Here is a 26803-nt window from a genome sequence, read left to right as displayed (position 1 = left end):
CTCGGGGGAAAGTGAAAAGGTTGGTGTGTCATTCAGGGCATGTGAGACAGTTTAACAACCATTTCTTCTTAGAAGTGCAGCCAAAAATAGCTTCTTTTATCTATTCATAAGCACTCTTCGATGGAAGATCGAGACATTTTTTTATCTGTTAATGAATGATTGATATGACAGTTTAATGGCTAATCCAAATGCATTTTCTTTGTTATTGTTGGGATGATGCCCCCCCCCCTACAGTAGGTGTGTGTGTGTGTGAGAGAGAGAGAGAAACAGCGACAGAGACAGGAGATTACCTGTTAGGCGGACATAAATTTGTTTCTACCTTTACAATCTAAGACCCCGTTTACACATACACGGGTATTTTGAAAAACTGAGACTTTACCCTTCGTTTGTGCCTTTCATTTACACATAAACTGAGTTTTCGCCTCTAAATTCTCTGCCAAAAGTGGAGATTTTGGAAATCGCCGTATTGGCGTTTCAATGTGAACTGACAAAAATTGAGAAAAACAGAGTTTGCGGCAGTCTGCGCACCAGTTGGTGCGACCTTTTTTTGTGTAGTATGCCTGCCAGAGTAGACTGTAGTCGAGTAATGGAAGCATTCCGGGCAGTGTTTGCATTTCTGTTGGTGTAAGCTCTTTTTACATGTTTGCATTTGCAAATACAGCTCCTCTTACTGTGTAGAGGAGCAGAGACATGTTAGGTCTCCAGGTTCAGCAATTTTGGAACAACTTCTGACACAAAGAGCCAGACTGCGTCGTTGAGGCTTCTGATTGGCTTGCACGACTTTCTCCTTCTTGTAAACTGAAACTTTTTTGAAAACGATGATGTGTGCAAGTTATTTGTTAGTTAGTAAGTACCTGGCTACGTGTAAACAGGGTCCTAGAGCGGTTTTAGGTTAAATTGCATGTTGCGAATCAGCTGTCTGTCAGCTGCAAAGCTATACATTTCTTCATAAAAGTGTTTATTTTCTAAAAATACTGACTTAGGTTTATTTAGATTGATGAGTGAGTCACAGTGCACAAGGTTCTGTAGATTTATTTGTGGCCAATAATGGGCCAAGATAGACAGGGACTAAAGAACTGACTCATGGCTCCACTGCATGAATCAGAAAGGCAGTCAGGGTAAGGATACATTTTAACAAGAACAGGACAAGGTACTGTATGATAATTGTGAAAGGAAAAGGTCATAACTAAAGAGACACAGACATAAAGCGAAAGAGAGACTGAGCGCTCCCTGGAGTTAGACAGTGAGAGATGTAGACAGCTATGCCTCAGGCGATGAAAGACAATGCAAGAGTTTATTAAGTGGATCTTAAAAGCATTTTCCCTGAAGAGGTAGACCTGATAGGAGGTGACGGGGAAGAGAGAAGTGTTCGAGCCTTACTTTTGTTAATGTCTCTTTCCAAATATGACAGTGGAAGAATGGGAGATTAACTAACTTTGCAGTTATAGTAGGAAAACACAAACTCCAGAAATTTTGTTGGGCACACAGGTTCACCGGTTACTCTCAAAGTAGAGAAGTTAGCTTGCATAGTTTAAACATCGGTTTGTGTTTGTGGTGTGTTGGCTTAAATTAGCATGAAACTAACCTTAGTGTCATGTTTACACCACAGCTCATCAAAGCCGGAGATAAAAAACAAACAAACAACCACAGATGGCAGGATTTGTGAGATTTGCAAATCATTGTATACTGTTTTTATTTATGTTTTACACAGCATACCAACCTTTTGGGGAATTAGGGTTGGCTACGTGGATGACTCACTGATTTATACACTGATTGATCCATTAATTTCCTATTAACTGTATACTAGCATAGCTTTAAATAGAACAATTATGAATTAACAACCTAAAGCTTGTTCCATACTCCATGAGAACAGAGAACTCGCTCCTCGCTCCATGGGTGGTAAGAGTTAAAACAAAATATTTGTTTCAGCACAGAGGTACCATACTCCCAGAGAGGTGTGTTGCATACGGCCCTCCAACGCAGCACACGTCACACACAAAAGGTTGACAATGCAATTGTATTGCAAATTGTGCGCACAGTCGTGGTTACCTGACCTAACAAGCTGATAATGCTCAGGGAAGAGGGTGTATAGCATGACAATAGATAGAAGATCAGTGTAGCTGACTGTAGCAGACCTCTGGTCTGTGTGAGTTTAACTCTGTGAACGTGTGGATGACTGTCTGCAATAATACATCCCGTCTCCCGGTGTTTAATGTGCGCCAGCCACTGTAACGCCGTGATCAATACTGGGATTCCTTTTTATCGCCACCTTTTGGACAGACGCTCTCCTCTGTGCGCCGTGTTTCTCCTTCCAGGAGCTGTTTGCCAGCTGCTCATCTAAACTGTCCATCGGCCTTTTACCTTCTCCTTCTGTCTGCACCTGAAGAAGCTCTTGCGCTTCTCCACATTCATCATGCCCACTAAATTCCGACCAATTACAGAATTGTTCTCACACACCACTGAGAGAAAAAGTTCTGCCCGGGCCATGTGTCCGAGAGAGCTGCAGAACGGGCGCTCTGGGAAAAAAATGACATCATTTTGTGGGCGTAACGTCGGCAGCGAGGAGCGAGTTCTCTGTTCTCATGGAGTATGGATCCAGCTTAACACAGGAAAAGAGCATTTGAGTTACATCTAAGCATTAAGCAGTAACATCCAGATCCAGATTCCTTAACGCAAATAGGAGCCACATCCACACGGATTCTGCAGACAGCTTTTCAGAGATATTTACCCGCCTGTTCTAAGTTTACAGATGGGTGCACCAGTGACACATGCAAAAAGCACAGTTATCAGTGCACCATGGAGCACATAATGCAATGAAAGCAACATGCGCATGTCTTTGGGCAGCACTGAATAATACACGGGGTGGATTACTCGAGTCAGTAATCTATGAAGAGCAGATGGTTTATTTTCTTTCCAGGTACAGTACAAAAGGCAGGTTTCACTTTGTGTCTGTGTGGATGAATGTGGGTAACAGTGTTTTTTTTTTTTTTCCCCATGAATTCACTATTCCATTTTTCTCCCCGCAGGCTGTATGAGGGATCTACGCCTCAATGGTCGCTACATGCCACTGGACAGCCAACCACACGATGGGGTCTCCCAGGTCAGCATACAGGGCTTGTCCGTTGGGTGCTCATCTGACTCCTGCAAAAGGAACCAGTGTAGCCCCCCCTTCACCTGTGTTGACCTGTGGAGAGTGCACGAATGCAGGTACACACACACACATTAAATGGAACACTTTCTGTGCTATCGAGGCAAAAATATATGTGCATTTAAACCACCTTCCCTCCTTTGAGGGCACTTTTCAGACTTTGACAGTGATATATTTTTGTTCGTAGCCATAAAAATGTGCTTTAAAATAATCTGGCCTTGACCCGCTGAAAAGAAAGCATCCCCAAGCTTTTATTGGTTGTAGGACTGGTAGAATTCTATAGGGAGCACTTTGTGGCAAAGCAAATGCACATTATCATTGTTATTTTTATAACTGTTGTTGTTGGGCTAGTATGATGAAAAACATTCCTATTACATGTTGTTAGGGTTAAATTCCAAAGCACCCAAATGCAGACAAACAAACAAAAGCCAAATATAAAAACACAAAAGTCCAAAAAAATAAAATAAAATCACAAGTACAAACTAAAAGACAAAGGGAAAAAACAAACCCAACAAAGGCACAGGTAAAATCCAAAGGGGCTAAACTAAGGAGCTGGAACACACGGAGGAGCAGCTAAGAAAAACAGGGATGAGACAAAGGGAAAACAGCATGGAAACACAGAGGTAGGAATACTGACGGACTGACAAAGACAAAGGGGAGCACAGGACCTAAATACATGAGGGAAACAAGACACAGGTGAGACATTAGGGTGAAACATGAAGGAGGGAAACCAAGATGAAGTAAAACACAAGGAAAACTAGAACAGCAAATACAAGAGACACCACTGCAAACACATGAGGGAGGTCAGAAACAGAAATGAAAACAAACTATAAAATACAATTATACTCAAAGAATCAGGAGAACTGAGGACAACAATAACAAAACACAGAATCCCAACAGTACAGTACAACAGGTCCGAAGGAGGGATCAAACAAAAACCAGGGAGCAAGCGTTCAAAGTCATATGGAGCCAAAACAGGCAGGGACTGGGACCCCCCAGGGTCCAGACAGGAATCCAGAGGACAGGACCCTCCAGGATCTGGGTTGGAGACCACCAGACACAAAGACTAGGACGCTCCAGGGTCAGAACAGGACCAGGAGATGAAACCAGAGGCTTATGCCCCACAGTAAAAGCTCCACCAGGATTATAGCAGACTCTGTAGAATTCACCGGACCACCAACTGGGTCAAGAACAGGCGAGAATAACCCAGCTGGCTCCGTAGAATTCATACATGTGTGAATTAGGTGTGGCAAAGGGAGCAGTCATTTAAACACTAACTTCAGTATAAATCTGACAATATATATCTTCTCTGTGTTTGTAATGCCAGCGAGATATTTGTACCTGATAAAAACATGTATCTAAAAAAGAGAGATCTGCTCAACTGGTAAAATCAAATCGGGTCAAGCACTCTGAAATCTCAGCTGTGTCTAAAACTGTGATCATTCATCAAGCCTAACACAATCATGCCATGAAGCTGCATTATGGGAATTGTAGGATCTATCGAGCAGCAAAAGTCGGGATATCTCAACCTTCGCAACATCAGTTCGGGTGGTCTTTGTAGCTTATGAAAGTTGTTCAGCTGTACAGAGAGCTGTAATAAACCCTTTAAAAATGTTCCTGATGATCGCTGATTTCATCAGCAGCTCAGAGGAATCTGACTCCCGTACATTCACTTCTCAAAGTGTAATGGTAATCTTTATGGATACAAGATGGATAGAGATCACAAGATAACTCTGAAGAACCTATTTTCTGATCTCATAATCTTTTTTTTTTCTTTAGGCCTGGTCAAGTTTTTTAGTACACATCTGATTTAACTTGTTTTTAAAAATCAGAGGCATTGTGTTAGTCAAGTTTTGTTTTGGACTTTTAACTTTGAAGTTAAGAGGAGCCATTAATCATCAGATCAGGCATGGGCAAATGCTGATGTGGTTTGATTTAGGTAAATTATATAGTGTCTTATTAGAAGCAAAAATATCTGTGAGTGGTTTACAGAGACACAAAGCCCAGCTGTTGACACACAGTTAAAGTAACAGTTCTACTACATTGCCTTTTAACATATGTACAGCACATGCATGATTGATAGTGGACAGAAACAGAGCGGCATTCAAAGTGTATGAATAGTGATTATGGTACAGTTTAGCAAGTGTGCAGCGTGCATACTTGTTAAGACCAAGTAAATATATGATTTAGATAGATATGATATGATAGATATGTGATTTTAGATATTATTTTAAGCAGATCAGAAGATGTGTGTATGACTAAAAAGGACTAGTGTAGACAATGATTAGTGGAGCCACTGGCGTCTTTAATGTACATGCAACAGTAAAAGGTGAAACCCTTTTGTCAGTTCACTTGAAATATACTTATCAGCCTTAGTACCTATTCATTGCTCAGTTTTTGCTCATTTTATTTTGTCACAATAAACATGACTGCTGTTTCACTGTAGTAGAACACATCCAGTTTCTGAACCTGTAAGATATTATTGCTCTACTCTTTATTATTGTATTTTAATTGAGGTTTATTTGTTGAATGCTGATGCTGATATGTCACCATTTCTCGAATGAACTACAAAACATAATATAAAAATATAATTTAACCTGCCGTGCCACACTGGTTGTTAGAGAAGGAAACATTTGCTAAATCACCCTAAAAAAGGTTTAACAGGCATTTTTAAATAATACTTTGACCGTAATGGGATAAACCAATCAGAAGGCTTCTCACTAGGCAGAATAAAACGAGTAAACATCCACTGGCTGAAATGCTTGAACCCTGGACAGTTTAGTTGTAAATCAGAAAGGTGTAATCACATGCAGCAACAGTCATGCCCCCCTTGAAAAGGGTAATAAATCAGGTGAACCCCACCTGCTCAATCCCAAGTTATTTTTTTAACCCTGTGACTCTGATAGGATTCACAGCTCTGCTCGATCCACATTTCACATGCACCACTGTAACTACCTGCTGTATAAGGGTTTGTTTGTCAGCAGGAAATGGGAAATTCTGCGCAATGAAAAGCCGCAGCGAGCTAACAACCCTCTCCTGTGGCACAGAGCGAATCAAACAGAGTGCTCTTAGCCACATTCACTAATCTCAGCAGTTTTTCTGCCATTGGAAACATCAGCTTCTATTCAGTCCTTGCAGCTTTCTCGCTTTTAATCTTGTCTTTCTGTTTACCGATAGTTTTTGTCTTCTTTGATCTACATACATCATCCATCCGCCATTCTTTTTTTCATTCTTGCGCTCTTCTCTTCCATCCTCTCCTTTCTTGGTTTGCATTTTTACTTCTGCTAAGTTCCTAACCACACACAAACGCACACATAAAGACTTTGTCTTTTTTCTCCAATCTCAGTCAGTTTTCTTTTCATCACTTCATCCAAACCCTGGGAGGTGATCAAGGCGTGCTGACTGTTGGCCACGAGTCTTTGAAGCTCGACCATCTGAAACCTTCTCAAAGGCTTTACTGTAAATACTGCCGCACTTTACAGTAGGCTTAGTTAAATATGTATACAGTCACTGATGCAAAAATGCAGCTGACGTTTTTTTTCACTTTACCTAACAGACTATTTGCAGTTCCCGCCATTGTCCTATTAAATAAAAGCATATTCACAGGAAAAGCAGCAGAAAGCACAGGTTTAGTATACTGATATGAAAACTTCATTAGTCACAACATTGATCTCAGATATGGCTAATGACAGGAAGTGATAAGAGACTGCAAAAAACAGTTGACTGACAGGCGTCCTGTATTCAACACCTACACAAGACTTCAATCAGGCATGATGAATACTGAGTGCAGAGCTGTGCTTATGACATAACAGTGCCTACCACCGATAATCATCTTTTTTAAATGTCTCAGTTAAGAGTGCATTTTTCCTTGCATTATCAAGATAGCTGGCATTTGTCTGTATGAGTAACCCTAAAGCTTTTCTACTTTTTATCCACTCTTAAAGCACAAACAGCATTTTAACTCTAAACCAAAATCGCCCAAAAAACCTCTGCCTAAAGACTCTCACAGAACTGGATGTACTGTAGCTGCTAGTGAAACGTCGCTATAAAAGATGACAGTCTTCTGCAGTGCATAACAAGTAGAGATGCATTGTGTTTTTTTGGCACTGCTTTACACCTGCACCCTGTACAAGATGGAGATTAAAGAGTGAAATATCTGGCACTGAGGAGAGGAAAGAGTTACATAAACAAGCAGTGAGGCAACAATGTCACCGTCTCCAGATTGTCACGGAGTAAAATGATATTCAGCTGTCAGCATATGTGGTGGAGTAGACCACACCACACAAAAGACAGTGAAGAAGGCACAATATCAATACTTGCACAACACATTTCAGAGGTCTCTGAGAGCGTTCGGTTGTTAATCGCAGATCAACTTCACCTCAGAGCACAGCACAGACAGACGGTGTGCATGTTTGAGACAAAAGAAGGATTTTAAGAAATGGTTGTTGACTCTTTTACTTATTTTTCAGGACAAACGTTCCGTGTAAATAAAGATAGATGATGTCACAGTTGACATCTACCTGTAAAAGCCATTTTACCCTTTGTCCTTATTTATGTAAAACTCTCACCACTGGTACAGATGTCGTGAACCAGACTGCAAACATGTTTAATTCTGATACAAAGCAGCATTTCAGTATGGCAGTAAGTGGGGACGGACTCATAGCATTAAAGGTAAGGTAGGAGATTTTAAAAGTAAACACACGCCCCTTTCTCTCGGAGCTCACCCCGAAGCCACGGCTCCCAACCAGTCTGTGACTTCGGCCATCATGCACGTACCTCTCTGGTGCGCGCAGAGCAGGAAGAGAGTGACAACCAGCCAACTATACGCGCAGGGGCGCCTCGCAGGATTGGCTGATGTTTTCAGCGTTTTATAGCTTCCACAGATGATTCATATTCTTCATTTTAAAGTGAAACTGCCAAAATAATCGGTTGTTATCGGATTGTAAAGACAAGTTACACTAATTAAACAAAAAGCGCATCAGAATGAAATCTCCTACCCTACCTTTAAGTCTGAAGAACTGATGTTTTTGACAAATCATGTCTTTGTAGATTAACCCCGTCTGCCCGACCTTCTTAGTGCAACATATTGTACCTTTTTTTAGGTTGAATAAAATACTGTACCTCGCTCATACTCTGTCATTTTAAAAGTGCTGCACCTGTAAAGATGTTCTGGACAATGAAGGCTTTTAATGCTAGAGCACTGATCCTTTTCTTTACTAATGGGGAGAGAACAATATGACAGAAGGCTCAACACACACACAGTCCAGCAATGTCCATGTAGAAAAGCATTTTAGTGTCTGACTTTTATTTCATAATGTTCATACAGAAGCTAAAAGTAAATAAATAACTTAAAATGCGTGACATTCAAGAGCTGCAGACTCCTCCATGCCATCCTCTGCTGTTTTATTTTAATCTGATAGCTTTTTATGCTTTAGTTATGTTTCAATAGAGGACTGCATTTAATGACTTAGCCAGTTTAGTTAGACAAGTATGCATTAAGTTAACCCTTTACTACTTCCCTGGTTGACTTTTGTGTAATGAGATGAATTACAGCAGCATTTTAAATCTAATGTTGCTGTTTTGATAGTAAAGTTGAGTCAATATTTGTGTGAGCTTATCTCCAGAGAGCAGAGGAAAGACTCATCTCTGATGTCATCAAAATGTAGAGCCTGGAGCTCTTCCACACACATTGAATGGGATACTGAATTAATGGGCTCATAAAATGTTTGTTTGAGCTGTTACACCCAAATGAGCTTTTAATTACAGTGGTGCTTTCTGAAGTGAGGCGGAAAATGCGCCCCTGTCTGCATAAAATCATCCTAGTTACTGCCAGTTACGCAGTCAGCATTTTTATCTCCTGCACTTCATTCTCTACTTAAGTGTAAATCCACGTATGATCACTGATGAAGGACTAATTAATTATTTTGAGTGGTAGAAATGGCAAAAAAATGCTCCATTAGCCAGGAACTGGGTAGTTACGAATTACAATTTACTCCTTTACTTGTAATTGTTGTGAGTAGTTTGTCTGGGTAGTTGATACTTTTTTGTGCTTATGGTTTCTGTATAGTTACTAACTACACTGCCAATTAAAGGTTTTAGAACACAGTCAAGTGTTTACAGTTTTTTTTTTATTCAAGCAGGTCAGGTCCAATATATAGCTTAAAATGGTACGAAGGTAAGTGGTGAACTGCTTGAGGTTAATAAAAATAAGGCAGTGTTATGTGCATTGCACCCTAAGGGTTCATCCTAAGGCAAGGTAATGACCCAAACATAAGTTAGCTATGACAGAACTACTTTAGGAATAAAGAAGAAGACAGTAAGCTTGACAACATGGAGAGGCCAGCACAGTCTACAGACTTCAACCCCATCCAGCTGGTTTGGGATGAACTGGTCAGAGGAGTGAGAGCAAAGCAACCTACAAGTGCCGCACTTTTATTGGAACTTCTGGAACAAAGTAAAAATGAATGCAACGAGTGTGTTCAGCTGTTATATCTGCCAAAGGCAGCTACTTTGATAAGTCTAAAGTTTAGAATACATTTTGGTTTATAAATTCATTCCATGACTTCTTCAGCTATTTGTTCTATACTTTAGTTTCAGAGGACAATGAGACGTTAAACTGCATCATTTTACATATAAAAATGCTCAGTCTTTTAGAGACGCAAAGAAAAAGGCTTATTTTTTATTTATTTACATTGATATGAATGATGTAATGTTTCAATCACAGATTGTCTTCTTCAGGTAAAAAATGGAAACACCTGCAGAAATGAACCATCTTGATTCAAAAGAGATAGTAGAACACACACACATATCAAATGCTAGAATTATGCCACTAAAAATGAAAAGCAGCACTTTTACTTAAATTCAGCTTTTGGCTCCCTCCTAATAAGATATGCCTTTTATATTATTGTTCACCGGTTAATCTCCTAATGCAGTAACTGTCCAGTGTGATTCATTTCAACCCAGCTGTTTCTCGCTGTTATACATGCTCTTTTTTCACCTATCTCTTCTATCCAACCTCACTCCTCTCTGCCCAGGGGGCCTCTAACAGATGGGTCCTCTGAGAGTTTAGTTTCTTCATGCTGAAAATGACTTTCATTGCCATTGTCAACATTATTAGTGCTTTCTCTGTGGGATTTTAGTTCATGTAGTTATTTGATTGTCATCACTACTATGTAAATAAAATGAAATGAATGGTGCTTAAATGTCCTCACATGGTACACAAGCACACTGAATCTATTCATTTCTAATTTCTGTTTTTTTTTTTTTATTATTTCCATCCCTCTTATGTCTCTTGTTTTCCAGATGTCCTCCTGGTCACATGATCCGTGTCAATGGGACCAAGAAGTCCTGCGTCTACACCCTCTGTGCCACGCGGCCTTGTCACCGTGGGACATGCGTGGCCCAGTCACCCTCCAAATTCACCTGTCACTGCCCAGAGGGCTACAGAGGACGACACTGTGAGACCACACTGGCTATTTACAGGGAGGATGTGGGCCTGAGCTTCAGCTCCCTCTTCGCTATCTGCATCTGCTTCATGGCCTTACTGGGTAAGCTATTGCACTTACTTAATGTTACACATGCAGTATTTGTTTGATTACAATTTCTTGAAAATTAATAGTATATAATATGGTATATAGGCGATAATAGCAGTGATTTCTACTGGTCAATTCATTAAGCTGTTACAGCAAAGTAGATGAGGTTAGCCAGCAACGTGCATCTGCTTCATGTGCAGTCAAGGTTGACAAATATTGGAGTTATGAAAACACTGAAGATCAAACATACATGTTAAAACCTTGTTCTTTCTATGACAGCAGTGTTCCACATGTTTTTAATGATGATAGTTCTTTGAAAATTAGTGCATTTATTTGCCTCTGGAGGCTTGTTGTATAGAGCTGTGAGTATAGTGAGACTCTGGGGAGAGTGCTTTCACACAAGACTTCACAAGGACCTGACAACCTACATCACATAAAAGAAGACATAATAATTACGCCACAACATTCTTGTTAGCTTACGTTCTTTGTCACCCACCAGAGCTGCACCTGTTTTATGTCCTTTGTGAAGTTCAAGTGGTGAGCTGCAGCTCAGTGTTCGGTGGGAATTTTTATGTGTGCATGCCGCAGATGTATGATTTCGTAAGTGGGCACACAGGAATTGTGATTTTGGATGCAAGTCTTGAATAACCATTAAATATGCATATGCACTGTTTTTCATCATAGCAGCAGTCGGTCATAGCATTAAAACCTCTGATAAGGTTACCTACAGTGGTGAGAATAACACTGATCATTTCCTTTCAGTGCCACCTGTCAATATATAGGTTATATCAGGTAGCATGTCACAGACATGTGTTGCTCTAATTAACGCACCTTCTTGTCCAATCAATATCTTGACACATCATCCCAGGGATTTTAAAAAATAAACGGTATATCCAACTGACACTAATCCTATATTTTGCCAAATTAATAAGGCACATAATGTCCCACCATCATGCTTCACATCCTCATCCTCTACAACATTATAAACAAGAAATCTCTACAGCCCAGGCCATATGAGCATCAGATGGTGGCAATGGAAGATGGTGACCTGGTGGGATGATTTTTGTCACATGTCATGGGGAAGACATGACAATAGGATGCCCAGAGGGGAGGCGGTGTGATGCTCGGGATAACCTTGGGTTCTGGCATTTGGATGTGACACCTACCCGATGTACCATTTCATCAAGCTTTGTGTAGCATAGATAGTAGGTCCCTATAGGCTGCTGAAGCTCTGTGGTGGTACTGAACTGGTCATTTTCTTTGCAAAGGTGTCCGTTTTCTGTTGTTGAAAATCCAAATGTTTCTTTCTGTCTTTATTGTCTTGCCTGTTGAATATTCATCTACCTGTGCCTTTAGCTTTGTATTCCTATTCCTAAAGGGACCCTCTGCTAAGAAAGTGCCTCGGGCACATTCGTACACAGAATCAGTACATGTTCCCCTTGTTTAATTGAGGGCAATACAACAGAACAGTAAAGAGCAATATGAGATGCGGCTCAGTACAAGAAAAGAAAATAGATCAGAGGAGAACAGAATAAAACAAGGACCAAAAGAAAACAAGAGCATGAAGTGAAGGTAGCAGACAACACATCGAGAGGAAGGATATAGTGTCAGTGTCACACTGCTGCTGGCCATGTCTGCTCGTCTCATTGATGATTCAGAGGGCACCAGTCAGACACAGTGGAAATGATCGTGTCTCCTTCTCTTCTCTCAACCTCCATTCCACAATATCTCCCTTCAAATGTGGCTTCAGGCTCATATTAAATGCGACGTCCAACCTTGATCCTGCTAAGGCTCGGTTCTGTTTTAGGTGTTAATTACTTGATTTGTAGGCGTATAAGGTGCTGTTTACCCAAACCTGCAGAAATTGAGATCAATGCTCCAGGGGCTTTGGTAGTAATTTCAATCAGTAGAGCATTCCGCGCTCGATCGGTCAAGCATTCCTCTCTCTGAAATTTAAGCAGCAGCAAGAGAGACTTTTTTTTTATTGCTTTCATCAAATATTGCTTGTGCAGACTCCAAATGTTTGACTAGCAAGAACAAAAGAAGGGCAGCAAGTCTCAAAGAAAACAGTACTTTTAAGAATGTTACGATCGGTGAAGATCAAAGACAAATTCTGCACTAAAAAACGGATTCACATTTTTTTAATTCCTTTTGATCCTTGCCTTGTTTGGCAAGTGTTCATGGTCCCCAGTGCGTGAATCGCTCTGTGTTTGGCGATCCCCGGACTTAGTCCCTGGAAGGTCTGAATAGCTAAACATCTGTTAGAGGATGAATCTTAATAAGTTCAGTGATTCCAAGACTTTTCTCTCAATCCACCGTTTAAGTTGACATCAGTGGATTGGATTTCCAAGAAGTCCTTACTGGATGAATTTGTTTTACTTTTACATTTCCATTCTTCATTCAGCAAGTTTAATTTGTCCATGCTTTGGTTTATGACCAAATACAAACATATTCAGTTATATGCTCTCAAACATAATTTAGATGGTCAACATAGCAAGGCTTCACAGAACTAACTAGTCTTTAGACTCTAGAAGCCACATTAAAAAGCAAGTCATCATGAATAACACCCATCATTTTAGTTTAGAAACCTCTAATGGCAGATCATTTTAGTTGCAGCCCCTTTCACATTTCTTATTAATGAAGTTGAGTTGGTGCCCTTGCTCTGAACATCTGAAGAGAAGCCTGACTGTAGAGTGGCTCTGCTTCTCTTCTATTGATTAGACTGGCAGAGCCAAACCTGTGACGGCCCCAGGGTGCCCCTCTGGGGTTACAAGTTCATAGCGAAGTTTCCAGTTCAAAAAATGTCAACACAGCTGCAAACCAACTCACAGTCCATTGGCCATCTCTTGACAATATAAATGATTAAAGGCTTAGGTCTCTGAATATATCATGTAGCTCGAATTTTGATTTGGCACTCAGGGTTATGAATTCATTTATTCTACTTGCTTACAGTGGCTTCACCACGTGTGTACCAGCTGTGTGCAGATATCATTCTCTTTTTCCATGCACCACCATGTCCTCAACCTGTTTTCCTAATTTTATGCTGCATCAAAAACTAAATCAAAAGTTTCAATTTAAAAGTTTTTTTATATATATATACAGGCACATTAGTAAACACAGCATATTGTAGCACAAATTTCAGTTCATAATCTTCATTTTGATTTAAAAATCATCTATAAGAGCAAACACTTATGCACGGTCAGCTAACATTGAGGTCCACAAGGTTCGGACCTTGGTATAGTTTTCAGGGTGCACATAATTAAAGTTATGTAATTGGCTACTGCAAAGATATTGTATACCTCACTTCACTGCTGATGATTAATTTTGTCCTGGTCACTGGTGTCTTTGCTTGGGTAGATAATGGGAGGAGTGAATGCTTCACATACATCTTTGATCAGAGTTCAATCAGTTTTACGGCTGTCATTTGAGCCTTTCAGAGTAGAGATTAAGTGAGGACAACAGATTAGGGACACAGATGTTGGTCAATAAGTCACATACTGAATATATTCCTGCAATCTCCTCTCCCGGTTTAATTAAGTATTTAGTTTAGGGATTGCTTCATTGATGCTATCACAGCTCAATTGTGTCCAAGGTCATCTTTGTATGTAGTTGTGAGAGTTGGAGAGTGTCTAAGGAAATAAGCTTACATGTATATTTGCTGAGAGGATTATCATATGACCAAGATTGTTTATTTACCTATTAATAATGCTGTTGTGATCATTTTAGAGGAGAAATGAAGATATGTAGATCATTAGGGTGGAGGGATGTGTGGAGCATGGAGGTGAAGAGGATCAATTTTCTCCTGTGTTCCATCTATGATGTCTTGCTATCACCGGTGAACCTCCATTGGGGGGGGCTGTCCGTAAGGTCGCGGGTGTGCGCTCTGAGGGAGACCAGTACTGTCATCATGTCAGGTTAGTCTTGCAGACGGTAAGTTTAGATGGGAGGAGAGGATGGAGGAGGCCTATTGAAGCTTGTAAAGTATCAGGCCCTCATCCACAGATACCAACAGGTGGGACGGCTTGCTTAGAATTTGCCAGTAGAGGTAGGCTCTAGCTGCTGAGGTGAGAGGGACGAAACTATCGTATTACAGACTGTAGCAAGGACTAGGCGATTTAGGTTTTAGCCTTCTACAACAAATGTCTTGATTGTATCAGTATGTTAGCAGTGTACGCTGGAACCACACTGATTTTAGCAGTTGCATCAACACAAATAGAAGTAATTTTTCCTACAGGCTTCTCAGATAAGATGGATGTTTAATGGCACTACATTGTTGTCTGCAGGCTGAACAAAGTACTCTTGCTGTGGATTGGAACGTGTGTGTATGTGTGTGTGTCCAGTGCTTGGAGTTGTGCCAACAGGTTATATTTTTGTCTTACCAGACTGGTGAATATTTCTTTTTCACATGCTTCCACAGTCTTTCAGAGTCTGCCTGGCTAACTCCTAGGATGCTGTCATGCCTGCGCCTGTTACATCACCTTGGCTTTCATCCAGCCATTTCACCATGAGCGCTTGATTGACTGTTACTGAGTCAGCTAATCGAGGCTGAAAAGCCAACTCTAGGAAGAGTCTGCATGTTCCCAAGTTATATTAAAGCCATAGTGCTTCTACTTCTTTAACACTTCACAGAGAATTTGGTTTATACTTCTGCTGAGTCTCACATAGAGATGATCATTGGCCAAGTCTTGTTAGAGGAATTTATTGGAGCCATGTTATTGACGAGGCCCTGTTTATTTATTTTCTGATTGAGTGTAAAGTGAACACCTTTATCTGAGATGTGGCTGAGACAGCAACTTTAAGACAGACATGCCAACAGAAAAAAAAATCAGACCATACACTTTCTATGCCCAGAAGCAAGACACAGTCAATTTCACTTAAATGATAAGAGTAAAGTCAATCTTTGCTGAAAGTGCTCAAATTCCAGCAACACAGCTGCAAGCTCACAGCCCAAACCCATTTTATTCTTCACTAAACATACAAAAAACCCACCCAATCCACCTTCATGTTCTGCAGAATATCTTGAGTGTTTTAAACTGAAAGTGCACTTTGGTCACATAGAGATAAATGTACCGCAGATCAAGACACAAGCACATCATGATCCATCCATGCCATGTACGTTTTTCAAGTTGGAAGTACTTCACATGTGCATTTACAGAGATTTCAGTCTATAAAGCAGATACATGTTCATGACCTTTTGACTCACCGCCTCCTCACAAAAGACCATTGAGTTTGATCAACTTCATGTTGAAAATCATTCAAAAACAAAGGAAATATGTTGATTCTATGCATAATCCAGCACAAGAAGCCAATATAGAAACTACTTCACCATGAAACTGTTAGATTTTTCTGTTCAACACACGTTGCATGTGTCAAAATATAGCGCTCCAAATATGTGTCATTTCTATGCTGCAATTTTGGCATGGTGGCAGAGGCACTAAAAAGCCTTTGTTTACAGATGAGGCTTTCTCGTCTAACTGTAATATGAAGTTTTATTGTGCCTCTAAAATATGTATGTTCCATATTTTACAAAACCACCTTGTACTAGGTGAAATCTGATGTTACACATGAGGATGAACTGATGATTTTTTTTTAGTCCCAGTAACAATACAGATGCTTAAGCTTCATGTATCAGTTCTTTATTCTGATTCACTGACATGCTGCACGATACATCACATAGCACCCATTGTGAACACAGAATTGCAGTGAATAGATAGGCCCAATGGATCAGCCCCATTGTCTGATACCCGATCTATCTTTTTGGTCAATGTCAGGGCTGATTGTATTAGTGTTGGATTGGTGCATCCCTGGTTACTCACTGTTTTTACCACCTCCTGTCCACATCACACATCATCAAGCCTGTTTTTTAAGCCTGACAGCCAATAAAGTGCCTGTGACATTATTTTTAATTTTAAACAAGGATCCTGTTTAATAGAAACTTTAGTTGTCACCTAGTTATATATATAGGTATATATATACCTATATATATAACTAGTGCATACCCTAAAAGGTGTATTTACTTCTGGATCCAACCATAACTATGTGTGTTTAGTGAGGCTGTGTAGCACTACTGGCACTATATTAAGAAGGGAGGGAGGAGCACTATGTTAAAGGGCCAACATCTCCTAATCAATAATTGGGGGAGGAAAGGATGCAAAGGCTCGCTATATGCAGTTACCTCAAGAACAAGCTGATATATGGACACGTAATGGCCTTGAATATTACATTAGGTTTCCATGCAGGGTTTACTGCTCTATCAGCCATGAGCTAAAAGTATAACATGAAGAAATTATAGGCTTTATTATGTGGGAATGAAAATAATCAGTGTGGGAAGATGTCTAATCCACCAGTTAAGTAGAGAGAAATGAGTAATCAATTATCTTCGTTAAGGCCTATGATTTTTTTTTTTAGTTATTTAAAGCCATGAACCGGTGACGGCTCCATCATAGTTAGAGAAAGTGAGTTTCAGCTACACGTTAGTGCTGGCAATTAAAAAACTGAACAGAAGAGGAGTCAGTGGAGAACACAGATACAGATGCCCCAGTAAACAGAATTATAGTTTGATGAGGTAAAAATCCATACCATATTATTGACTTGTGTTGATGTACTCAAAGACGCTGATCTCATTGCAGGCTAGCTCGGATATTGATTGTCTGACTGGAAATACCATTACACACACACACACACTCACTCATTCAGCACCCTTTGAGGCGCTCATGGTGAGCTGGATTGCCCTCACACTGCCATCCAGTTTTTATGTTATAAAAAGCCAGTGTAGGAGATTTTAGAGGCCTCTGCCGGATCTTCAGCTGACTTTTGTCTCCTGGTTTTGTCTTCTAAATGCATCTGAGGTGGTTAGTGTTTTTACAAAATGAGCAGATTTTAAGTAGCACTGACACTTGGAGTTTAGGTGGGATTTCTGAGGATGTGTAACTTGAACTGTATAGCGCAGTAAGACCAGAGCTGCAGAGTCATGAGCAGCTTCAGGGGAAGAACTAACGTAGTGGAATCAATAGAAACTCGCTTTAAAGGAGGAGTGTGGGGGGGGGGGGGGTAAGAAAAAGTTAAAGGAGTGCTAGCACAGGGAAGGATAAAGCAGGAGGCAGGAGTAAGAGTTAAGCAGAGGGAGAGAGAAAGTTAAACAAAAGGAGTGATGGTCAAAAACAGTACAGGACCTTGGAGGCAGTGTAAACAAATAAACACATAATCTTTCTTTTCAGGCTCTACGCTCTACACTCACACACAAACAAACGCACTGTCAGAAATACTGATCAAATTCTCCATTTCTCCGTTTCCCCCTCTGGAGAGGGCTTTGAACAGAGCAGATTCATCTTGTGCACCCTGACCTCGAGCTTCCTTGCTCACCTCCCCGTGGAGCTCACTCTAGCCACTTTTTCACACATTCTCACACAAACACACACAGGCAGCCTCAGCAGTGGGGAGCGGCAGGAAGCGTAAACACATAAAGGCATAAACTCCACCATCAGAAACCAAATAGTAATAGTATTCTCACATTTTGTTTTCTTCATTCTTTATTACAGTGTGTGTTTTCTCCTTTATACAGACTTTGGCCCTAATGCAGAGGATATTGATTCATGCAGCGCAGTACAGTCATCCTCACAGCAGGTTAAGATCAGGTTTCTTTGTGCACTTCTTTTCACATCACATCAAATGCTTAATGGAGCCTATGTGACGTCCATTATTTCACCTGCCTACCTAGCTTTCCGCATACAAATTTTTTTTTTTTTAACCATTTAGTCCCAGGGATTAGTCAGAATCAGAGTGAACCAAGACAGGAAACTGTTTCAGCAGATATTAATTCTTTATTTATAGCTCTTAATATATACATTCCTATTCTTATACACAAAATGGAAATAAAGCCCAAAAACTTAGCAGATTTTTTTACTGTATGTATTTTTTGTATTATTCTGTAGGCATTTGATTCCTTTAAGCTTCAAACATGAAACAAAGAAAAAAACCTGCTCTGCTGATTGGACCTCCAGAGGCTACAGCTGTAAAGCTGTAAAAATTCTTTTTTTTTTCAGTTACTCCAAAAAAAATCCCAAAAGACATAAATATTTTCAGGTACTGGAAACAACCACTGTGTAGATATCTGCCGCCGACCTGCGGGCATGTCTAAATAATGTATGTCACATGTACGGTCGGTGGTAGGAACAACAGCGTTTGCAGCAAATAGGAAAACCTTTGCCTCGTAAAATGTTTTTAATCCTGTCACCCCCCCCCCCCCCCCCACCCCCCCATTCAGATAATGATAGTAGAAAAGTATTTTCAGTCTGTGCAGCTCAAGCAACAGTGAAGTTTATAAGGGAGAGCTAAAGAAGGGGAGAAAACACATTACAAGTGCCCATGTTAGATTGTTAGCTTCTTTTTAACCTTTGAGGTTATTGTAGACAATACTCTGGGCAGTATTTGATGTAATAACTCCTAAAACCTTACATTACATTACATTCATAGGTTGATGGCCCCAGCTTTACCAAACCAGCACTGTTTTGTGACTACCTTACAACTTTAATCCCAACCCTAAGTGAAAACAGAACAGTAGTGACATTCATAAAGCACTTAACCAAAAAAACACAGTTGTGACAGGGGCAGAAACCCCAGACCCCAGGTGAAAGTCTGCATTGTGGTTATGCCACCAAGCATCCCTCCCAGCTTCACACACAGACTTGTATTGGTCAAATGGAGCCATACACATTCTGTCCATTCTGGACATGCCTTGTAAACATAACTACGTCATGTCTGGGGCATATAATCATCACCCATATATGCCATTTATTTCTGAGGATGTGGGACAAATCTACCATATATCTGATGCTATCAGGCCACAAGATTGATATACATGGTATGGCTGCTGACAGCCAGAAATGGCCACAAACTATATAAATGAAGACAGTCAAACCTGTCATCATCTCAGCTCTTAATTTCTGAGGATGACAGGAAGATTATGCCATCATCTTATATATATATATATATCTGATAAAACTCTTTACACACAGACACCTTGAACATGGAGTTTGATTTGTTTATTATTCTGTTTTGTGTAAGTTCACAATAGTAAATAGTGAATTTTCTATCTTCCTCCCTTGCTTGGAGATACCTCCCTCACCTCTCGCTACTCTCTGCCTGCACCAAGAAGTTGCTACAGACAGACAGACATTGAAGACATGACATTAAAACTGCTCGGTTAGGCAAGAAAGAAGATTTTTTCATAACATCACAAACCTTTCTCAACACAAAATTGTGCCAGATTGCCTGGTTCTTTCAGGCACTGTTACAAATTCCTAAAAATCATTTTCACAAATATAATCTGTCTTCTAGCAGACAGTAGCACCTGCCTTTATTATTGAGTGTGACCTAGCCTCCAGCCAGATATCGTCATGGAAACCTCCATGCTGCAGGACCTGCTGTTTCTCAACACTGCTCCATTTTTTTTCAATCTTTGGGAGCTCCGGGTTCCCCACAAACCTCAGAGGAGCTGAACCTGTGACCTTGTTTTTGTGTTTACTGTCTGACGCTCACCCTCTGCAGCCACATGTGTCTCCTGCCAAAAAAAAAGTCTCTGTCTTTTGCCTATGCTCACTCACCATTAAATGCCCTGATGCTGCTTGAAAAAATGAAACGGTGAATCTCTTGAAGCTGCTTTGTCTTATAAATCTTCCAGACAGTGGAGTTGTGGTGAGGGGGACAAGTTGACAGTAAATGAATATTGATTTTTGCTCTTGTACTTGTGCAGCTGGTTTCTGGCTGAGTGAATTTACTCTTACAGAGTTGTCAGAGGGTGGGCTGTTTAATGGGGTGTTATCAATTCACAGGGAGTTTGAGTGCTTTCTGTTGGTGCGCTTACATGATGGATCGGCTGCTGGGCTGTGGTTGTGATTTCGGAGACAGACGGACATGAGCATTTTCAAAATAAAAAAAAAGCAGGTTGATGGGAGGGTGGGAGCAGCACGGATGTGTTTGAGTTGTTTGAGATCACAGAATTTTTTTAGTTTTTTTTCTAAGGCAATGTCTCACCTCAGATTAATCGGATTGGAGCAGTATTTATGGAGCTGCCAGTTGAAATCAGTTGTGGTTTGCGACGCTGCTATTCTCAAATGTGATTAAATGCAGCTCTCCTATGTACTGCAGTGTTCAGATTTGAAGATGTGAAGCGCATGACTCAGAAAGCAACTCAGTCAGTTAATGACGGGGCTGTAAATTATTGAATATTATCTCAGCGCTGCTTTTTTTGGATTCTACAGGTTGATTTTTTTGCAGCTCTGCAGGGGAAACGTTTTTTTGATTCAAGTTAGGGGGTGGGGTGAATGAAACAGAGAGTTTGTGTGAGTGTAAATATAATCAGAAAGATATGAAATTGTTAAGTGTTAACTAAGCCAGGAGATGATAGGTATGAGATCAGACCCGAGGGGGATTTGTTACACATTTGAAAAGGTCACAGCAACACTAGAGTGGGAATTGCATGCAGATTATGTGTGTGTGTGTGTGTGTGTGTCTTGAATCACCTTAAGCATTAATTCCGCATGCATTTTTTTTTAATTAGTCCTAACCCCTCCTGTAGTCATCCATTAATGTGGGGGATTCACATTTCAAAGCTGTCAATTAATAATGGGAGTGTAAGCAGTTGCTATAAGAAGTCAGGCCACTAATTGTCTTTCCTTCCCGGGGCCCTGTTGGTATTCTTGTGTTGCCATTTGCAGTCAGACAGCATCATCACTACCTGCAGTAGCTATTATAATCTGTTCTTCAAAGACACTTATTAAATGTCTGTAATTACAGAGACACATGGCAGATGCAAAGGCTGAGAATCATTTTAAAATAGCATTTTAAATTAGCTCAGTTTAATTGAAAATGTTATACCGGTCACTCTGGCCTGTCATGTCGTGTGTTGATATAATACTTATTAACTGTTCTACATGACAGAGGAGAGACCTTTAAAGAAAATCCCACCTCACACATAGATGAATATATTCCCCAGCCAATGTGGGACTGGTCATCTATCTAGGTTGTACCCCCATCCAATGAGATGGACTCCAGCCCCCATTGGCTAAAACCATGTAAATCTTGGCATTGGATTGAAAAGAATAGCCTGGGTGAAGATGCAATTGCAGTGAGAAGATCAGTTTCTTACTGCTGTGTGTGTGTTTTGTTTGTTTATTTTTGTTTTTTATACAGTCAAAATTCAACTCAGTGTGCATTATGCAAATATGTATTGATGTTGTCGGGTATAACAACAGGCACGAATGACGATAAAACATTAGGAGCCTACTGCACATGTAACAGAAAGACAATAAAACAGCAAAACAAAACAAAGAACTCTTTGGTTATGGCACCATCTTTCAACTGTGATTTCATTAGTTGTGTTGCTGTTTTTGCTACTGTTCCATCTGTCAGCTCCTCTCACTAAGACAGAGATTGTCTCGTCCGTGGTCCTCCTCCCAGGTGGAAAGCAGTCCTCTCTGCCCACAAGGTCTGATATATTGCTTTAAGAACACACTGTTTTCTAAGGCAGCAGTAATGGCCGTGTGTGTGGCTTCCTATTAGATAAATATAGTTGTAACATAGAAGGAGTTTTAACACCTCCAATTTCATCAATTATGAATAAAATGATGGTCATTTTAGTGTTTACCCAAACTGTGCACACAGGTGCATACAGAGCAGAAAATGGATTTCATAGACATATATAAATGAAACTGTAATTTCTCAGGCAAGTTGTGATGCATTTCTCCTACTAATTTCAAACCACTTTGCCATCACGGCTTGTGTTACAAGTACCTTTGTAAATTGAGACCTTTATGAATTAACAATAATGAAAGAGCAGCGAAGAGGACACAAAAAACGAAGGTAAGAGCAGCCTATCATCAGAAAATGAAAGCAAACAAAGAAAAATGCTGAAAGCCATCAGTTGGGATTCTGACAACTTTTGTGTCGAGTCATTTGGCATTTTTTTTTAAGCCAGGAAAATGTGGTACCCCACTCATTCTCTGCACCCACCAAGAACTTTCAGGGGTATAAACATCACACACATAAACACACATAATAGTCAGGATCCATTAAGGATTTATCTAACAATGTGTGGGTCCCCCTTTTGTTTTTTTTTTAATCAAAAAACCTGCCCTGACCTGTCAAGGCATGGATTCCTCTAGAACTCCGAGGGCGTGCTGTGGTATCTGGCACCATGATGATAGCAGCCGACCTTATGAGCCCTAGAAGTTGTGAGGTAGGGCCTCCATGGATCATACCTGTTTGCTCATTACATCCCACAGATGCTTTATTGGATTGAGATCTGTGTCCACACCGAAATCGATGCACACACCCGGCCATCCATATAATTGTAAAAGAAAAACACATCAAACCGGGCTACCACCATCCTGTGGTCCAGTTCTGAAGTCCATCATAGGAGGTCTCAGCAGTGGACAGGAGTCAGCATGGACTGAGGGGTCTGAAGTTACACAACAGCCTGAGATTGCACCGTGTGTTCTGATACCTTTCTAAAAAAAAATACAAATTTAGAAGAGCCAGCAGTTTGAGCTGCAGCAGCTCGCCTGTCAGATCACACCACACGTACCAACCTTCTCCATAGGCATCAATGATCTTTCGGCTGCTTGTGTACCTGCTCTATCATCAACTTCCATTGCCAAATATTCATTTGCTGTCATAGCAACCAGATAATCAGTGTCATTCACCTCACCTGGCACAATGTTACAGCTGATTAGTTTATGCTGTGTACACACACATCACATGGCCTGCAGTGAGGCATGCTATAACATTGTTGTGTAATTGAAAACGACACACAATACCTCGCATATACTTGCAAAAGTTTTTAGTAAACCAATAAGAATGTATAGTTTTTAGCTATATCTCCACCTACCGGTACATTTTCTGAAGCAAAAAGTGTTGATGGCCCCTTCTTCTTCTTTAAAGGCCTGACATGACATTAATGTGGCAGCACTGGTTACCAATATTTAATTTTGATTGTTTTATTTTTTTTACCATCTAAATTTAGCCCAAATATTGAACAGTTTTCAAATGGATGCCCTGAGAAGTGCAGCAAAAGAAAAAAAGAAAAGAAAAGAACATATTCTGAGGATGTTGGGCTCTGTCAACACTCAGCTCCGGTGGCTTTGTTTAAACAGATTCTGCCAGCAGAAAAAAAAACAGCTGTCTGTGGACACAGACCCTTCAGCTTGTATAACTAATGGATGAATGAATTCAATGAGGAAAAAACATACAAATTATTTCTGCAGCTCTGTCTGTCAGCTCCCAATAAAAAAAACACTGTTGAAAAGCACTTTAATGTCTTTTAGCTCGTTGTTTTGCTTTTGTGACCCAGACTCTTATTCACCAGCAGGTGGCTGCTCTGCACAAAAATACAAGTAATTTGCCAGATAATTCTCTAGCTATGTGTTACATTTTTGACCATCAGTCTCACTTGATTCCTAAAACATTTCACATTTTTAGCTCCATTTTCAAATAACGTGCAAGGACGACTCCAATCAAAGCGCCCCTCTCTCTGCAGGCGCACCTTCATCACCTGAAGGATTTTAATCATGTCATTTGTAATGGTAATGCGTTTGCTGATGAACCTGTCTGTCTTCATCTGCAGTCCTGCTGCTGGGCATTTTCCTCTACACTCGCTGGAGGTCCTACAAAGGGCTGAAGGAGGGAGTCTACCACGTCTCGGCACACCACGACGGCTGGGAGGACATCCGGGAGAACGTCCTCAACTATGACGAGGAGGGAGGTGGGGAGGAGGACCAGGTAATATACACACACACACACACTCTCTCATGCATGAGCACTAGATAGAGGGTAGCAGCAGCTTTATTGTGGAATCAGTTAATTCAGTTTGGAATCAAATCTTGCTGTGTGTGTGTTCGGATTTTAATTAGGCCCACGCAAAAGCCTTATCTCCTCTCTCCACCAGCCAGCGGAACCACAAGTACTCTACAGTACACATAATATCACAGCTTTGATCACACACACACTGTGGGGAGATTGTCATATCAGTATCCCCAAACCATCAAGATTTTGTCGTCCATCACCTGCAGTCAAACCACACACACACACAAAGCATATGCTGCTAATTCTCCAGAGTCTTTTTTTGAAATCTCTCATCAAATAATCAGTTTTACAAAGCGACCCACACCTCCTCCATCTGCATCATTCCTCTCTCCTCCTCCTCCTCCTCCTACGTCTTTTTTCATCTCCGCTGCCCTGGTTACAATTTTAGTGGAATCACATTAGCACTGAAGTGACTGGCTGTTACAGTGCTCTGTGTGTCAAAGTAACGGCAGCTGCTGTAGTGGAAAGAAGGAAAGACACCTCTCATCTTCTTCTGAAGCACTTTCACTCACTTTTTCTCTTTTTGGCATCACACACAGACACACACACACACTCACACTGATACTAAAACTTTCCTCAGACAGTAAATGGAGATAGATTGGAAGCTTAAATAGGTGGAACATTCACAGTAAACGTGATGGGGAGAGCTGATTGTTTTTCTGCCCTCCTTTTATTTTTCTGCTCTCTCACTGTCACATTTCATTTTTTTCTGCCTCATCTCTCTCCCCAAACATTCAGTCTTTCACCCTGGCTCTGTTTGCTCTCCTTTCTGCCTTTCTGCAGCGTCTGTGCTAACTTTCATCTTCCTCTCTATGACTGTCTGTGTGCGTGCACGTGTGTGCGTGCACGTGTGTGTGTCCAGAATGCCTACGACATGGCCGAGCTGCAGAAGTCCCTCCAGCCGAGTCCGGCCCAGTCGGTCCAGTACTGCCGCTCCAGAGCCCTGCACCACCCTCCTCCTCCCCACCACCACCACCACCACCACCACCTTCTTCACCAGGCGCCCCCTGCCCCGTCATCCTCCCAGCTGGACTCTCTTAGCCGGACGGCCAGCTCCTCCACCCTGCCCCCATCGGTGGCGTCCACTTCCTCCACCGCCACCACCACCACCAGCCTCCGCAGGGACGTACCCCCGACCCGGCTCCCGGCACAGGGCCAGGCACGCCCCTCCCAGCTGGCGCGACGCTCCCTGTCGTTCTCCAGCCAGGACCTGGCCCGCTACCTGTGTGAGATCATCCGTGATGCCGACCAGCACCCTGACACAGGACCTTTTGACTCCCTGCAGGTCTTCTCCACAGAGGGAGGAGGCTCCCCAGCGGGGTCCCTCAGCTCCTTCAGCTCCGCAGGACTAGATGGAGGTAACGGTGGAGATGGGGGAGGGGAGCCAAGGAGGGAGGAGACACTCGGGGAGTGGGGGCCTCGCTTTGAGAAGCTGCGAGCGCTGTATGAGCGAGCCGAGGCCAGCGACCTCTGAGCTCAGACGCACACAGGCCAAACTGACAGGACCCTGATAACGGGCCGCCCCAAAACAATCATTCAGCGGACCCTTAAACGGCGCCTGAGGCGGGAAAATGACAAGAGACTGACTGACTGAGAGACTGTCTCTCCACACCCAGCACTTTGCTGACAGCTAACACTAAAGGTGTTGTATTTAGTGGATGATGAGCCCCGTCAATCAGCCTTGGTGGCCTCACAGACAGATGAAAGTGTCCCTGTGGAGAAGAGACTGTGTCGCTCTGCACACTTCCTCTACCTTGGATGACAATTTTGCAAGGAGCAGACATGATCAAACAAGTTAAAGGCTTCAGGACGTCACTCTGTGCGCGGACTACTCATCATGATGGAGCTTAGATTCACTGTCAGAGAAATGTGTTCCAGTCACAAACACGGGGCCCCCTCAAATTTGATTAGTTTGCTGTGAAACATATTTTTCATGACAAACTAAAGCTACATGTAATGTATTTTTAGCACCTTGCTGCTGAAGTAACTCTTTGTAAATAAACTGCGCTGTTACACGATAAAGACAGTGAGGAGCAATAAGATCATCCTGAGTAGTCCTTCTAATGCAGAGATCAGAATGTCACAATAGGACACGTTGTGTTCTCGCTGCCTGGCTGTACACAGCTTCTGTCAATGTTTGTATGAGAAAAAAAAAGTGCTTTGACCATCACTGGGTTCCAGGGTGAGATTTGTTTTTTTTGTTGTTTTTTCCTAGTAATGTGTCTTTTGCAGGTTTGAGTAATTCCGTATTGGTTGGGTGTTT

The 26803-nt window shown here is 41.3% G+C and overlaps 1 protein-coding gene across 1 annotated transcript in view; it reads left to right on the top strand.

The window, feature by feature from the left end:
• The window catches only part of LOC114433466 (neural-cadherin), a 233782-nt gene extending 207768 nt beyond the window's left edge, over positions 1-26014 (top strand). The window contains 4 exon segments of the mRNA XM_075353396.1: positions 3027-3207; positions 10451-10695; positions 24302-24456; positions 25403-26014. Coding sequence (XP_075209511.1) covers positions 3027-3207; positions 10451-10695; positions 24302-24456; positions 25403-26014 — 1193 coding nt within the window.
• The last annotated feature ends 789 nt before the right edge of the window (positions 26015-26803 follow it).

Source organism: Parambassis ranga, chromosome 3 (assembly GCF_900634625.1).
Source record: "Parambassis ranga chromosome 3, fParRan2.1, whole genome shotgun sequence".
In the NCBI taxonomy this organism is placed as follows: domain Eukaryota; kingdom Metazoa; phylum Chordata; class Actinopteri; family Ambassidae; genus Parambassis; species Parambassis ranga.
This window is presented reverse-complemented; position numbering and strand designations above follow the sequence as displayed.